Raw genomic sequence first — 16,326 nt, 5'->3', positions numbered from 1 at the left:
ATGGCCTAAGGACATGTGGGCTTTTCTTCTTCAATGCAATCTGTCAGGTAAGGCACAGGAGGTCACAAATGCATTACCTATTGAACAATCTGTAGATTATGATGTTAGAGCACGCGCAAAAACAGCCAGACAAACATATGTTGAATTTACATGAGAGAAAAAGGCACTTTTTGAAAAGTGGTGTGTTTCTAGCAAGATTAATACTTTTGAGCAGCTCCAGGAATTAATATTGTTAGAAGATTTTAAATCTTGTGTTCCACAGAATGTTGTTGTTCATTTGAATGAACAGAAAGTGCAAGCCTTATCTGATGCTGCTGTTGTAGTGGATGAGTTTGTGGTGACCCATCTTAATGTGTTCTCTTCTTTCCGTCAGGCTAAAAGTCAGTCTTCAGTGATGGAGCACTCAGAACCATTTCAGGCTTTTGTTCGTTCTGCGAATTCAGAGATGTCTGCTGGAGGTAGACCTATATCCAGTCCTAAACGTGCAGGTGACAAGCGGGTCTCTTTTTATTGTCTTGATCTAAGCCACTTAATTTCAGAGTGTAAGGCTTGGAAACAGAAAAGTGTCTCCAAGTTCAAAAATGTAGCCCTAGTACAATATGTATCAAAGTTGAATGATTTGGATGCTGTTGCTTACAAGCCTTTTCTTTCTTGTGGCTCAGTTTCTCTTTCGCCTGATTCTAAGAAACAGCAAGTCAGAATTTTGGGGGACACAGGAGCCATGCAGTCATTTCATTTTGGAGGGAATTTTACCTTTTTCATATACAGGAAGTGATGTGGTAATTCGTGGATGTGAAATGGGATGTGTTAATGTTCCCCTCCATACGGTGTATCTGGAGTCTGACCTTGTCACAGGATCAGTCACTCTGGGAGTGTGCTCACAGTTACCTGTAGATGATGTCGGCCTTATTCTGGGAAATTAACTTGCTGGTGGTAAGGTTTTTCCTAGACCCATCTTTGTACACAAACCTAGTGTTGATGAGTTGCCTGATCTCTCTACCCAATTCTCTGCTATATTTCCTGCCTGTGTTATGACCCGAGCACAGTCAAAAAAAATTGAAAATATTGTTGACATATCTGATTTCTTTACTCAGCCCGATGGTGAAAAATGCAAGCTGAGTATTGTACCTGAAATGATACCAGAACCTACTGAATTGAGTGCATTGGCAGATCAATCTTTAAAGGTTTGTAAGGAAGATCTGAGTCAACAGAATTACAGTACAGAGGGTGGGTGGGTGTGGAGGCAGGCAGGCTGTGTTGTGAGGCTTCTCTTCCTCAACCCTAAAAAGCATTGATTTATATTCGGTTGATCGAATTTAACACCAGAAGTGTTATTCTGTTAACCATCTTGTTGTACAGATTGCCTATTATAAGTCAACCCATTTTCTTTGTAAGTTAACTCTTTTGTACATACTTTTGTTATTTCTTGACCTAATTCTTTTGTTATTTCTTGACCTTAAGTTTGTTGTTAATTCTTATGGAAGGGATTTGTAGAGAGGTGGGTGCCATTTTCTTTCACATGTTGTTTTCTCTTGTTTAAGCTAGTTAGGGACTTAGTTTAGTATTGTAAATTTTGTTTTGTTTTATTTTGTAGTTTAGTTAGTTTCTTTTTAATAGCTAGAGGGTTTATGGTTGTTATTTTGGTCTTGCCCCCTCTTGAAGCCTTGAAATCCTCCCACATTTTTTATTGAGTTTTGGACTTTGTTAAAAGCCCTGGGGTTGGGAATTGAACCTTGCTGCCTCCACACATCACACCATTTTTATTCTGTTACTCGTTCCCCCATCCCTAGACCATCTGGGGATGTAACATATTCGTTCACTCCTTTAGTGGGCATAACATACATAACATTTATGTAGATAAGTTAAAGAGGATGTGCAGGGCATTGATCATCCTGTGTGTTATTTCTCCCGTAAGTTCAACAAACATCAATCTAACTACTCCACCATAGAAAAGGAAGCTTTTGCATTACTAATTGTGTTACAATATTTAGAATTTTACGTTGGTTCATCATCTCTGCCTGTGACTGTGTTCACGGATCACAACCCATTAGTCTTTCTGTCATGCATGTATAATCAGAATCAGTGGTTAATGCGCTGGTCACTGGTCATTCAAAATTACAACCTGGAAATTAAGCACAAGTTGGGTGCAGAGAATATTGTGGCCGATGCACTCTCCAGAATGTAGTGTTAACTGCCTCGGTGGAAAAGGGGCACTAGACCTCAGAGGGTTAAGCTTTCGCCTTAGCTAACAAGCTCAGCAGCAGTGGAGGAGGTGGAGTTGGAATCAAATCAAATCAAATTTTATTTGTCACATTAACATACAGACATGCAGTAAAATGCTTTTTGCATCTGTTCGGTATTGAAACATAAAACAGATCTTTATGAAACACACCAGTTAGATTAATGATTAAGATTTAAGTGTGATGTGGGAGCAGACAATGCTTCGTAATTTAGTGGGAGCAAGGGTGGATGGATTGCCTTGGCTAATGCCAGGTTTGCTAAGGGATGGGACATCTTTGGTGTCAATGTTAGATACAGATGAAGTAATTGCTAAATTAACTTTGGAGCTTAAAGTCAAGAAAGCATGAGAAGTGATTTCTCTGCATGCTAATCCGCTTGTTAGTCAGTTACCTCTACCTGCATTAGAGGTGTTGTCTCGAGTGAATAAAGATGTAAGTCTAGATTCTTCTGGTGCATGGATGAAAGGGGGAAGCTCCTGAGGTATTGCTGCCATACTTAGCTCTACAAATCTACAGCTTAAGATACATGGCTATTCAGAATATGTTTCAACTATTTTCCTTTACATTGTGCAAATCTGAGTGCTGTTGCAGACCACCAATAAATCCTCTGGGGTGCCAATTCCTGCAGCTCACACCCTACCACATGTAGGTTGATTACATCACCTCTGGATTATATGGATGATCCAAGATGGCAGTGTGACTGTAGCATGCAGCGACCACTCCATATACAAAATTATGCTATTCTAGTCTTTAGCCTGATTTTCTCACTATATATGGATATTGGAGTAACCGGTCATGTCCACTATTACCAGACACTGAAACAATGCAGAATTCATGGTAACCTTCATTGCCAACCTGTATGATGATCCACTAGAAAAACTATGCAATGTCTGCTTACCTCCAGTCCTTGGTTTTGCCTGATGCTGGTGGCTGGGAGAGGGGATTTGGAAATCAGTGCATAATAAAGCAGAAGCTTTAGCCCAGAAACTCTAGTTGGCTGGCTCTTCCATTCATTTTATTCTCTAAAATTTGCTCCATGTACAATAAACTGGACTACATCCAACATCAGCAGACTGCATGCATAAGTTTAGAGAGTACTGTGTCTTTGTTTTCACAGAGATGTGGCTTGGTATCAGAGTTCCTGCCATTGATCTAGATGGGATCACCTTTTTTGTACCAGACCGTTTCATTTACCACAGGTTTTTTAATTGTCCAAGTGTACCTTCTCATCCAGTGATAATGCTAAAGAGGCACTTTATGAGATCTATGTGGTAGTACCATGAAATTTTATTAACATCAAGATTTCAATCATGCAGATCTCAAATCAATGTTCCCTTAATTCCATCAACTTTTGGACTTGAAGAGCAAACTCGCTAGATCTTGTTTACATAAACATCCCTGGCATGTACCATGTGGAGCTCCTCCCCAACTCACCTACTCTCTGTTAAGATAATTCCTGTATATAGACCGCTTGTCAGATGCTCTATATCAGTTCCAAAACAGGTAAAATCCTGGCCAGCAGAAGCCATCGCTTCCCTTAAGGACTGTTTTGAGCACAGGAAGACCCCTCTCAATAACCAGGTGCTTTGTCTAAGGGCTTCATGAGTGGACTTTTTTTTGTCTTCTTCTTTCTCTAGTTTTTTGTTTTGCTTTGGTCAGGTTTTTTCTGTGACCTCACCTTGTACCTGTGGGGATAACACTCCACTTCCTGGTTTTTCGTGAGGGATGCCGCCTCACTATTGTCTGTGGGGGAGGTCACTGGTTGGACAAGTCTGTTTATATATATTTCCCTGCTGGATATTCCCCTTATTTTTCTGCCTCTCTGTCCTGATCCATTGGGAAGACGGCCCGGTTCAGGCAAGATGTTTCCCTCCCTCCCTTTCCGGACATGAATCGGGCTGCGGCTCGGCTGAGGAGGACGCTCGGCCCTTCTGCTTGGCTGAGGACATCACTCGGAACTTCTGCGCAGCTGGAGACGTCGATTTGCCCTTCTGCCCCTCTCATTTTTTTCAGCTCCTCAAAATATTCCTTCTATGTTCTATGCACACTCACCTTCCCTGTCAGTACCTTTTGATCTCTATTTTTAATTACCCTTATATTTTGTATATCCTTCTAATTTCTATTTCTCTATCTTACTAATCTGTACAAGTCCTTCTCATATTCTCGATGTCTGTGCTTTAATTCCTTGTTTTCCTGTGTATTTTCTTCAGTCCTTTCTACATCCCACTTCATTTTATCTAGCCTCTTCTCCTGAATGTTGTCATGTATTTCCTTCTTCCACCACCATATTTCCTTATTTACTTTTCTACTTCCAAATGACACCCCTAACACCCTCCTACCTGTCTCACTTTGGCTGTAGTTTCCTAGTAATCTGAAAGCTCTTCCTGTCCACCCAAAGCCTGTCTCAGCTTCTGTCTGAATTCCTCACAACATTCGTCCTTTTTCAAATTTCACCATTTGATCTTCTTTCCTATCTTTTCCTTTCCTCTTCTCACTGACCACTAAAGGTCACTAATGTCTCTCAAATTGCCTCGTCTACATAGAATCTAAACTACTCCTACCTCCACTCATATGTAAATCTATGTTCCTCTCTCTTCTGGAAATAAGTGTTAACTGCAGCCATTTCCATCCACTTAGCAAAGTCCACCACAATCTGTCCTTATAGGTTCCTTTCCTTAACACCAAACCTGCTTATCACCTCCTCATCACCCCTGTTTCCCATTGTGAAGCATAACCACTGATGGCATTCAACATCACTCCTTCAATTTCTTCAAACTGACTACCCTGTCAAAACATTCCTCACTCCTCATTCTGCCTGTTCATTGCCGTTTGCCTATTGTTGTATTACTTCACTGTTTCTGACTTTGTCTGACATGTATTGCACTGTTTGCCAGTGTTTTGGATTATCCTCCACTGGCTTCCGGTAGCTGCACGCATCCGGTTCAAAACACTGATGCTGGCCTACAAAGCCAAAAATGGACCAGCTCCCTCTTACCTCAAAGCCCTCATCATTCCTCGCACTGCACCCCGCAACCTCCGATCTACCAGCACTGCTCGACTGGTTCCACCATCTCTCAGGGTAAGAGGCAAGTATACTACAAGACTCTTCTCTGTACTGGCACCAAGGTGGTGGAATGGACTTCCCATAGAGGTCCGGACAGCTGAGTCACTGGCTATTTTCAAGCGGCGGTTGAAGACCTACTTATTCAGGAAGCACTTCAACTAGCACTTCTTTCCTTATCCTTTGCATTTAAAAAAAAAAACCCTTTGACACTTTTTTTCATTGTAATTTGAACAAATGTTTTAAACTCATGGTATCTTAAGTATGTAACCTAGTGAACCAGCATTAATGTATTCAGTGTTAGAGATTTAAGCACTTATGTACGTCGCTCTGGATAAGGGCGTCTGCCAAATGCTGTAAATGTAAATGTAAATCCCAGACCTATACCATTTTCGAGAGCCGCCTCCATGACCTAGCCACTGGGGGACTCAGGGACTGGTATGTCACCTCAGCATGGCTCCTGAAACTACCTCCACATCCTGAATACTTCGCCAGCAAACCAGGACTCTGTCAGTCATTTTTAATGCAGTGCCTCATTATCTTCGAGCTCCAGCCATCATCCTTAATGTCTGAGCATTGCAAGATCACCTACGTCATCTCCCTACTTTCTGATAAAGCCATTCTCTGGGCCACTGCGGATTGTGAACATCAAACAACAGCCTGCTTTTCATACCTTTTACAGCAAGCTGCATAATGTCTTTGATTGATTGAACAATCCCCAAGCTCGACGCAACTCAGAAAAGAAAGACAAATCACTCCATCCCTGCATAGACAACTGTGGGTTTAACCCCATCACAGTCAAGAACCGTTACCCCTGCCACTCGTGTCTTCAGCCTTTTAACTCCTCCAGGGAGCCAGACCTGAAGATTGCCTACCAACTTTCCACAAACAACTTTAGAGATTTCTGGGATTACCACATTTTTATTGGAGGTTCACCAGGGACTATAATTCCTGCTCCATTACATCAGCTCAACTCCACCCTGCAAACTTCTGCCTGTACCCCTGAAGCTAAATGTGCCTTTATCAGACTCAATGAATTGTTTATCTCTGCTCTGATCCTGACCCTGTCGGACCCTGCCTGCCAGTTTATTGTGGAGGTGGATGCGTCTGACCTGGGTGTGGGGGCCATCCTAATCCAGAGAGATCCCAAGGATGACAAATTCCACCCTTGCACTTTCTATTTATGATGTGTCAGCCCCTACAGGCAGAACTATGCTGTCAGTGAGTTTTGAGTGTTTTGACTGACCACAAGAATCTTAAGTACCTATGGAAATCTAGGAGTTTAAACCCTAAACAAGCTTGATGGCCCTTTTCTTTGGGGCATTTTAACTTCACCCTGTCTTACCGCCCAGAGACCAAGAATGCCAAGCCTGATGCCCTGTCTCGGCATTTCAATCAGAGTGAGGAGGAACCAGTTGTGGAACACATCTATAACACACATTAACACTGACATTAACACTGTCTCTCATTTGAAGCTCACATAAATAATATCACAAGGCTAGACTTCTTTCATCTCAGAAACATTGCTAAGTTAAGAAATATGATGTCATTACATGATGCAGAAACACGAGTTCATGCATTTGTTCCAGTAGGAGCATGAACAAGCTCCAGAATACAGCAGCTAAAGTCTTAACTATAACCATAAGATATGAACACATATCACACCTATCTTATCCTCATTGCATTGGCTCCAAGTCAGGTTTTTCATTGATTATAAAATACTATTGCTAACCTACAATATAAAGCACTTAACTTTCATAGAGTACATAAGTGATCTATTGTTTTTTATGATCCATCAGGCCTACTCAAATTAAAAGGTGTAGGCTATTTGGTAGTACAGTACCTCAGTTACAAAAGTCTACGGCAGGGGACAGATCTTTTTCTTACATAGCCCCACGGTTATGGAGCAAACTTCCAATCAGTGTTTGGGACTCAGACACAGTGTCAGTGTTTAAGTCCAGGCTAAAAACACATTTGTTTAGTCGAGCTTTTTATGAATAGCTTTTCTTAGGTAAAGGAGCAGATCTGGAGCGGTCATAGACATAGAGTGTTTGAACTGGATGGATGGAGCCACCTGTACTACATCTGCCATGAACCAATTTTGTGTCAGTCAGCTGTATGGTCTGGTTTTTATCAGCAATCATTTGAAGACATTGACGGGAAGAAATCAGTGTTGGGTTCATGGTGAATTTAGAGTTTGCACTGACCCATTAGTTCCTCAGGTGCTCTCAGTTGCACTATTATAAACTGTTGTAGAAATAACATTAGATACATTTACATTATTTGCTGTCCAGTGTCACCCAGATGAGGATATGTTCCTCTGAAGGTTTCTTCCTTCCATCTCAGGCAGTTTTTCCCTGCCGCCGTTGCATCCGGCTTGCTCATTAGGGATAGGGATAGACATATAGTATTTTAAGTTTGAAATGTATAATTTTAAATTAATTTGAAACTATACATTTATGTATTCATTTTTTTTTTCTTATTACTTCTTCTTCTTCTTCTTCTTCTTCTTCTTCTTCTTCATTCATTCATTTTCTACCGCTTTTATCCGAACTACCTCAGGTCACTCGGAGCGTGTGCCTATCTCAGGTGTCATCGGGCATCGAGGCAGGATACACCCTGGACGGAGTGCCAACCCATTGCAGGGCACACACACTCTTATTCACTCATGCAATCACACACTACGGACAATTTTCTAGAGATGCCAATCAACCTACCATGCTTGTCTTTGGACCGGGGGAGGAAACTGGAGTACCCGGAGGAAACCCCCGAGGCACGGGGAGAACATGCAAACTCCACACACACAAGGTGGAGGCGGGAATCGAACCCTGACCCTGGAGGTGTGAGGCAAATGTGCTAACCACTAGCCACTGTGCCCCCCATTATTATTATTATTATTATTATTATTATTATTATTATTATTATTATTATTATTATTATCAACAGAACTGAGCAGAGTGAGTCTCCATCTTTAAGTTCCTGGGAGTTCACATCTCTGAGGATCTGTCCTGGCAGCAGAAAACTTCACCTCTGGTTAAAAACTTTAAACCTCTGGTTAAAAAAGCACAACGACGCCTGTACTTCTTGAGAAGTCTCAAGAAATCTCATCTGTCCCCGGGGATTTTAACGAGTTTCTACCGCTGCACCATCGAAAGCATCAAGACCAACTCCATCACCGTATGGTACAGAGGCTCCATTGTGTGTTAAGGTACAGCCCTGCAAAGGGTGGTCAAAACCGCCCAACGCATCACTGGCACCCAAATACCTGCCATTGAACACATTCACCACAGCAGATGTCTGCGCAGAGCTCACAACATTATCAAGGACTCTTCACATCCCAGTCATAAACTGTTTATCCTCCTTCCATCAGGAAAGAGATACAGGAACTTACGCACCAGAACCAGCAGGTTCAGGGACAGCTTTTTTCCATCCACCATCACACTACTGAACTCTACACTACACCGCTAGATCACTACAATACAAACTCAAAACAAACCACTGTATATAACCTCTGTACAATACATATACATACTACATAGATTATCTTTTTACTCCTCATTACATCTGCACTTTTTTTTATCTATATGTACAGTATGTTTATATCATTCACAAAGGCCACATATATCATTTATGTGTATATAAAGTGTGTGTGTGTGTGAATATATATATATATATATATATATATATATATATATATATATATATATATATATATATATATATATATATATATATATATAGTAGACTGTTTATTCAGCTTACTGACTCCTTAAATGCCATGAACATGTAATTTTGTAACCTTTTACTTTGCACATTCCTCTTCAATGCCATAGCCATAGAACCATTTCTGTAATATTTATTTACTGTATACGAGTTCATATATTCCACTTGCTGTAAATATGCTAGATATTTATCTGCACTTTTGCACGACTGCTACATTTTGCACTTCTGGTAGATGCCAAACTGCATTTCATTGCTGTGTACCTGTACAATGCAATGACAATAAAATTGTATCTGTCTATGTTGGCTTTGTAGAAGCCAACATTCTGTTTTCCTATTTAAGCTTAGACAAAAATTTATCAAGAGTAACTCCTCCTAGGGCTTTCGGGCCACATGCACCAACTTTGGATATGTTGTAGACCCTGGTCTGAAGATTTATGCGATTACTTTTCTTTTTTTTCCCATAGACTCCCATTGGCAGATTATATCTCAGCAAGCTTTTGAACTATCTACACCAAACTCGGCCAGCTCCTTTAGGGTGATACTCTGAACAAAGTTTTAAATTGGTGTGTCGACTGGCCTTCCGGTTGTGCCCACAAAATTTGCAAAATCAAAAAACTTTTTACAACATGGACATGTGACATATCAAACCTCCTCACGAGTATTCGTCACATGTTATTCGATGACGTCACATATTCGTCACTACTTGCCTCCAAATACACCCTAGCTTTCTGTCTACTTGCTTCCAAAAGTAACACTTACCCTTATGTCCACTCGCCTCCAAAAAGCACCGTTCTTTGTGAATACTTGCATCATCAAAGCCAACATCAAAGTCTGTCACGATGAAGTTTACAAATCTAGTTATTATTATTATTATTATTATTATTATTATTATTATTATTTTATTAGTAGTAGTATTAGTATTATTTTTAGTATTATTATTATTATTAGTGCATGAATGTATAGTGTATGCATATTGCCTGCTGAACAACTTCCATGACATATTTGGTTAAATCTCTGTTTTGTTAAGCTTATTGAAAGCACCTTGTTCTTTTTTAATCTTGGTCTCTTGGTCTTTTGACTGCCATTATTGAGTTTTCTTAGCAAATGTTAAAGTTGACATATGTTAACTTGAAAAGTTATATTTTGACATCAATATATAAAAAATCCCAGATTTTACTAAACAAAGTGGTTATAAATGTCCAGTTGCTATAATCAAAATTTCTTTAAGGTAAGAAAAAAAATTGTATTCCTTAGTGTCACGGTCAGCGCATCGCACGCACCTCCCGAACGCCAGCAAAGAGAAGCATCCCTAGAATATTAAGCTCTTCCGGACTACACCTCCCAGAATCCTTCACCGCCGCTGATTACGCTGCCACCTGTTCCTCATCAACCACTCCCTGCATAAGCTGAACTTGAACTCTATGCTGGTACGTCTTGATGTGTTTCTACTGTCATTCTGAGCGGTTCCTGTGTATTTCTAGTTTGGTTTTCATCCTGTTTCTGTCTATTGGTTTTTCTGATTGCTTGCTGCCTGCCCCGACCTTCTGCCTGTTTGCCGTTTCCGATTTCTGTATTTGCTCTGATATTGTGTTTGCCGGCTTTGACCCTGCTTGTCTGACTTTGAGTGTTTGTTCATTAAAACCGCTGCACATGGATCCTCAGACTGTTGACCCCTCATTACACTTAGCTTCGAGCCACCTGCTGCTAAATGGTGAACAGCGTAGTGTCTTGCTGAAGTGTCTTGACCTTAATTTGAGGACTTAACTAATATGCCTGTTGATTTTAGAAAGTGAATTGATTGTTATAACATAGGCTTATTATAACATATTTAGGAGAACTAGCTTCCTTGATATTTCTAATCAAATAAGCCCTAGGCCCAGTGTGTTGTTTTGTATAATGCTGTCTTTTGCAAGGCCAGGGAGCAGACAGGCAGGCTAAACCTGCTGTCTGCTAGCTGCAATGAGGAGCCACATGAAGTTTAGAATTTTGAGACTGTGTTGGTTGCCCAAGCTAAACAAAAATGTAGAAGCACTACAAAATGTGTTTCAGTAACCTCATTAGCTTAAAACTAGATCATAGTGAATGCATGTGTCAGGACTTGTTTATGTTCTGTGCCCTGCCCTTGTCTCTTCCTCCCCGCCTCTGCACACCTGTCCCTCATGTGTCTGATAATTATTAATAGTATTTAGTTAAGCTGCTTTGGTTTGTTCTGTCGCCTTTTGTTCTCTTTCATCATCTCGTGTTCGAGATCCACCTATGGGAAGGGCATCCGTTCCTGACCTCTACAGAAGCATCCAATTGCACCAAGTCTGGCTTGACAGACAGGAGAGCGTGCCAAAGGCAGGTAAGGTAACACCCCTTACCCGAGTGCATAATGCACCTGCACGCGCTGCCTTTCCTCAGTTTACTTTCGCTTCTCGTGACTTCTGATCCTACCTCACAGCTCCCTGGTTTTTTGGACTGCACTTACTGTCTTCAGGAGGACATATCGCTTGATCAGCCTCCGCCAGACGTGTTCGTCCTCAGCCAAGTTAGCTTCGCGAGCCACCCACGCTCGCACCCCCCCCTTTTTTTTGTGTAGGCTGCCCGCCTGCTTTTTTGCCTTTTTTTCCTCCTTATGGCGCTCTCCAAAGCAGCTCCAGCTACTCCGGTGGACGACCTATCGCAAGCCTGCCCAGCCGTGTGCGGTGCGCTTATCGCCGCGAGGGATTCCCATCCCTTCTGCGTTGTCTGCACGGGTCTCAAGCATGCGCAAGAGGCTATTGATCTGCCGGAGAACTGTAGCCATTGCCTGGCGCTCCCAAAAAAGCTCCTGCATCGCAGGCTCAAGACGGCCTCTTCCCAGTGTGTTGATTGCGAGCTGTCCGACTCGGAGGGGGGAAAAAGGCGACGCCGCCGCGCTCCCGGGGGCCTCCCGCGGCGCGGCTTCCTCTGACTGGGCCGACATGTGTCCTTCCCCGTTTGAGGATTTACTACCGGCCGACAACCGCTTCCCCGAAGGACCGGCAGGTTCCGGGGGTGAGGCCGAGGCGGGCCTTCTCGAGGGCTTGGATGACGGGTCGGGGCATGGGCGACCCCCCCCGTGATTGACCCTTCCATCGCCAGACACCTTAACCCATCCCTGGGCGGGCTGCTCGCCCCACCCAAGCCCATCCTCCCGGGCAAGATGGATCGTTTCTCCGCATCAATCCATCAGGCGTCTTATAAAGCCTCAGCTCTTTCCATTCGAGCTCTCAATGTCTCCTCGCTGTTGTCCGCGTATCAGGCTGAACTCCTGCTTGATTTGGGCCAGCAGCTGGAGTGTGGGTCGCCATCCCCCGATCTCTGGAAGGAGATCGTCACGGTCAATGACCTCATCCTCCGCAATGCCCGTCAGGCTGTCCAGGCTAGAGGGCACTCTATGGCTTTGTCACTGGTCTCCCCGATAGTGAGAAGCGCCGCATCGCTGGGGCGCCAGTTGAGCCGGGTCAAGCTCTTTTCGGCTTTTTCTTTTGATGCAGCAGCGCTGCGTTGATAAGAAGAAGGAGGACGAGGCCTTCAAACTGTGTCTTCCTAGAAAGCCGGCGCCGCACCAGACGCCATCTGGGTGGCCGCCTAATGCTCCTGCTGCGGGACGCCAGTCCCACTACGCTGGCAGGTCCAACAAACCCCGTGGGAAGCCACAGGCTCAGCAGGGCGGGCACACCCCCCCCCCCCGATAGGCCCTGGGGTAGGACGTCTTACCGGAGGCCTCCTATCCTCCCTCCTTCTGTTCCGAAACGTAAGCGGCCGACCTGATGTTCGGCCTCTGGGGGTCTTCAGTCAGCGTTCATGGGCGGCCAGCCCTCCGGACACCCGTTCTACCCTCCAGGCTCACCCGTCCAAGAGACGGAGGGTCTCCTTCGGCGAGGTCAGGCCCCCCTCGCTGGTAGGGGTCATCCTTTGTTCCGCACAGGCTTCACCGTTCCCCGTGTCGCCCAGAGTGCGTTCCCCGGTCCCAGTAGGGACGGTCGTGGGATCGAGTGCAGAAGCAGTGTCACCAAAAACCCCCCTTCTCACACCTCTCACATGTTCAATAAAGGCTACGGCCCCAGTTTTTCACAAAAAAATGATGAAAACTTCTCTGGTTTGGCCACTGGAGGGCGCCATCGCGCCATCAATGAACGGTCCAGCCGGACCGGCCCCCAGCGTCCCGCCCTCCCGTGTAGGGACGCTCGGGAGTCACGTGACAGCCTGGCTGTCTGTCTCGGCCCCCGATTGGGTGATTCACACAGTCACGAGGGGTTACAGACTTCAGTTTGTCCAATCACCCCTGCGGTTCAACGGAGTGGTCTGGCCCCACACGGACCAGTGCTCCGCCCACATTCTGAAAGACGAGATCTCATCTCTTCTCAAGAAGGGAGCGATTCGAGTTGTACCCGCGCATCTAAGCGATCAGGGGTTTTATTCTCGTTATTTCCTGGTCCCGAAGAAGGACGGATCTCTCTGTCCTCTTCTGGATCTCAGAGTGTTGAACAAACATTTACGGAAATACAACTTCAGAATGTTAACACACGGCTCTCTCATACGTTCGATAAAGCGGAACGATTGGTTTTGCTCGATCGATCTGAGCGATGCTTTTTTCCACATAAGCATCTATCCTCCACATGCAAAATTCCTTCGTTTCGCCTACTAAGGCGTATGTTACGAATTCACAGTCCTTCCGTTCAGGCTCGCGCTGAGTCCACGGACGTTCTGTCTGTGTGTGGAGGCGGGGCTTGTCCCGCTGAGAATAGCGGGTCTCAGGATCCTGACTTACATAGACGATTGGCTTATTATAGCCGATTCGAGAGAGAATGTGATTCAGAACACTGCTCGTGTGCTCTCACACATCGCTGCACTCGGTTTCAGAGTCAATGTGTTAAAGAGCAATTTCAGTCCCGCTCAGGAAGTCATATTCCTGGGTCTGGAGCTGAATTCCGTCGCGATGCTCGTGCGCCTAGCGCGGGGGCGCGTCTCTTCATTCATGAACTGTCTATCGCGGTTCAGGGAAGGGACGCGGATACAGTATCGCACATGTCTCAGATTACAGGGTCTTATGGCTTCGGCTGTCCATGTCTTGCCTCTAGGTCTTCTGAGAATGAGGGATTTCATGAAGTAGATTTTGTCCCTTCATCTCTGCCCGTTGCGCGATCTTTTCCGCTTTGTCTCTGTGACGCGCGTGGGCATGGCCGCGCTGCGCCACTGGAGAGCTGCGGAGTTTTACGCACATGGGACCCCTCTCGGGGCGATCATGATACGGAAATTGGGCACGACAGATGCCTCCTTGACAGGGTGGGGAGCCACTCAAGAGGGTAGATCAGTGAACGGTTTGTGGCCGATCTCACTTCGCTCAGCCCATATAAATTACTTGGAGCTCCTCACTGTGTGGAAAGCTCTGATGCATTTCTCACCCCGCCTGCGGGGGCATCATGTGCTGGTACGCTGCGACAATATGACAGCTGTAGCGTATATCAACCGTCAAGGCGGCATGCGCTCCTCCAGGCTTCACGCTCTGGCTCACAAGCTGTTGGTATGGAGCACACAGCATTTTCTGTCGTTACGGGCGACTCACGTCTCGGGCCTTTTGAACAGGGGTGCAGACCTTCTGTCGAGGGGGAACCCTCTGTACGGAGAGTGGAGGCTCCACCCCCAGATAGTGGGACTGCTCTGGGAGAGGTTCGGCGAGGCTGCCGTCGATCTCTTTGCCTCGCGCAAAAACGCCCACTGTCCTATGTTCTTCACGCTTCGGGACGAGGACGCCCCCCTCAGAGTGGACGCTCTGGCTCATCCATGGCCCAGCGCGCTGCTCTATGCTTTCCCTCCGCTCTGCCTGATATCCCCGACCCTGGCCAGGGTCACGGTGCAGGGTTTATCTCTGATCCTCATAGCTCCCAGGTGGCCCAAGGCACCTTGGCTAGCGGAGATAATTCCTCTTCTGTATGCGGGGCCGTGGCCCCTCCCGTTGCATATGGATCTCCTGACCCAGGCGAACGGGGAGATTTTTCATCCTCACCTGGGCAGGGTGGCTCTCTGGGCCTGGCCCGTGAGAGGGCGAATTTGAGCACGCTGGGGCTTCCCCCCCGTGTTATCGCCACGATTCAGAGTGCCAGGGCCCCTTCCACACGCTCTCTCTATGATTGCAAATGGCGTGTGTTTGAGGCGTGGTGCGAGGAGCACCAGCTCGTCTCGTATCTGTGCTCAGTCACTGATATTTTGGGTTTTTTAAAGGGCCTTATCGATTGTGGCAGGTCTTTTTCGACAATTAAGGTCTATTTGGAGGCTATCGCTGCATGTCATGCCGGTTTCGGCGACGCTACGGTGGGGCAGCACCCCCTTATCCGTAGATTTATGAGGGGCGCGCGCCGCTCCCTGCCGGTCACCAGGAGTGTGGTCCCGGATTGGGATCTCTCCTTGGTGCTGGAGGTGTTTGCCCAACAGCCTTTTGAGCCCCTGGGGGATATCTCCCTCAGGTTGCTGTCCTTCAAGACGGTGCTGCTCCTGGCTTTGGCTTCCGCCAAACATGTCAGTGATTTGCATGCGCTCTCTGTTCATTCCTCGTGCACCAAATTCTCGCTTAGCGGGGATAGGGTTTGGCTTAAGCCTAACCCGGCCTTCGTGCCTAAGTGCTTTCCAGCCTTCACTGGTGGTGGGATTGAGCTCTCCGCTTTTCACCCTCCTCCTTTTTCCTCTGCAGAGGACCAGAGCTTGGATGCTTTATTCCCTGTGCATGCCCTACGGGCGTACGTGGACAGGACAAACTCTTTTCGGGGGAGCGATCAGCTCTTCATCTCTTGGGCCCCGCCGAAAACGGGAAAACCCATCTCTAAGCAACGCCTCTCTCGCTGGATTGTAGAAGCTATCTCCTTAGCGTATGAGTCTAGGGGCGTGCAGCCTCCAGATGGCCTAAGGGCTCACTCCACTAGAGGCTTGGCTGCTTCGTGGGCTCTGTTTGGGGGAGTTCCCTTGCAGGACATTTGTGCCGCGGCGAGCTGGTCCTCTCCGCACACCTTTGTCAGGCACTACCGGCTTGATGTTACTCGTACCACCGTGGCTCATGCGGTCTTGAGTGTGGGCTCTTCGTAGCCACGTGCACTCTTGTCAGCCCTGTCCGCCCGGCCTGGCTGTGCATGTTTTTCAGGCATATGGTCTTCTCCCCGCCATACGCTCGGGTTGGTCCATTTACATGTTTATTTACATGTTCTTTTCCTGTAGGCTGCCCGCTTGTTGGACGTCAGCGAGGTTTTAACATGCATGTTGCCGTCTGCTGCTTTGTGACGTGCCGAGCACCACCTTTTTGGCCGT

At 45.8% G+C, this 16,326-nt stretch overlaps 1 protein-coding gene across 1 annotated transcript; it reads left to right on the top strand.

Moving 5' to 3' along the window:
• Window positions 1-14,209: 14,209 nt before the first annotated feature.
• Window positions 14,210-16,326, top strand: LOC125138511. The gene is made up of 2 exons (XM_047799957.1): window positions 14,210-14,554; window positions 14,617-16,326. The coding sequence occupies exons 1-2, from the start codon at window positions 14,210-14,212 to the stop codon at window positions 16,105-16,107; spliced, it is 1,836 nt and encodes a 611-aa protein (XP_047655913.1). The 3' UTR covers window positions 16,108-16,326.

The sequence above is a fragment of the Tachysurus fulvidraco genome, chromosome 14, assembly GCF_022655615.1.
Source record: "Tachysurus fulvidraco isolate hzauxx_2018 chromosome 14, HZAU_PFXX_2.0, whole genome shotgun sequence".
Classification (NCBI taxonomy): domain Eukaryota; kingdom Metazoa; phylum Chordata; class Actinopteri; order Siluriformes; family Bagridae; genus Tachysurus; species Tachysurus fulvidraco.
This window is presented reverse-complemented; position numbering and strand designations above follow the sequence as displayed.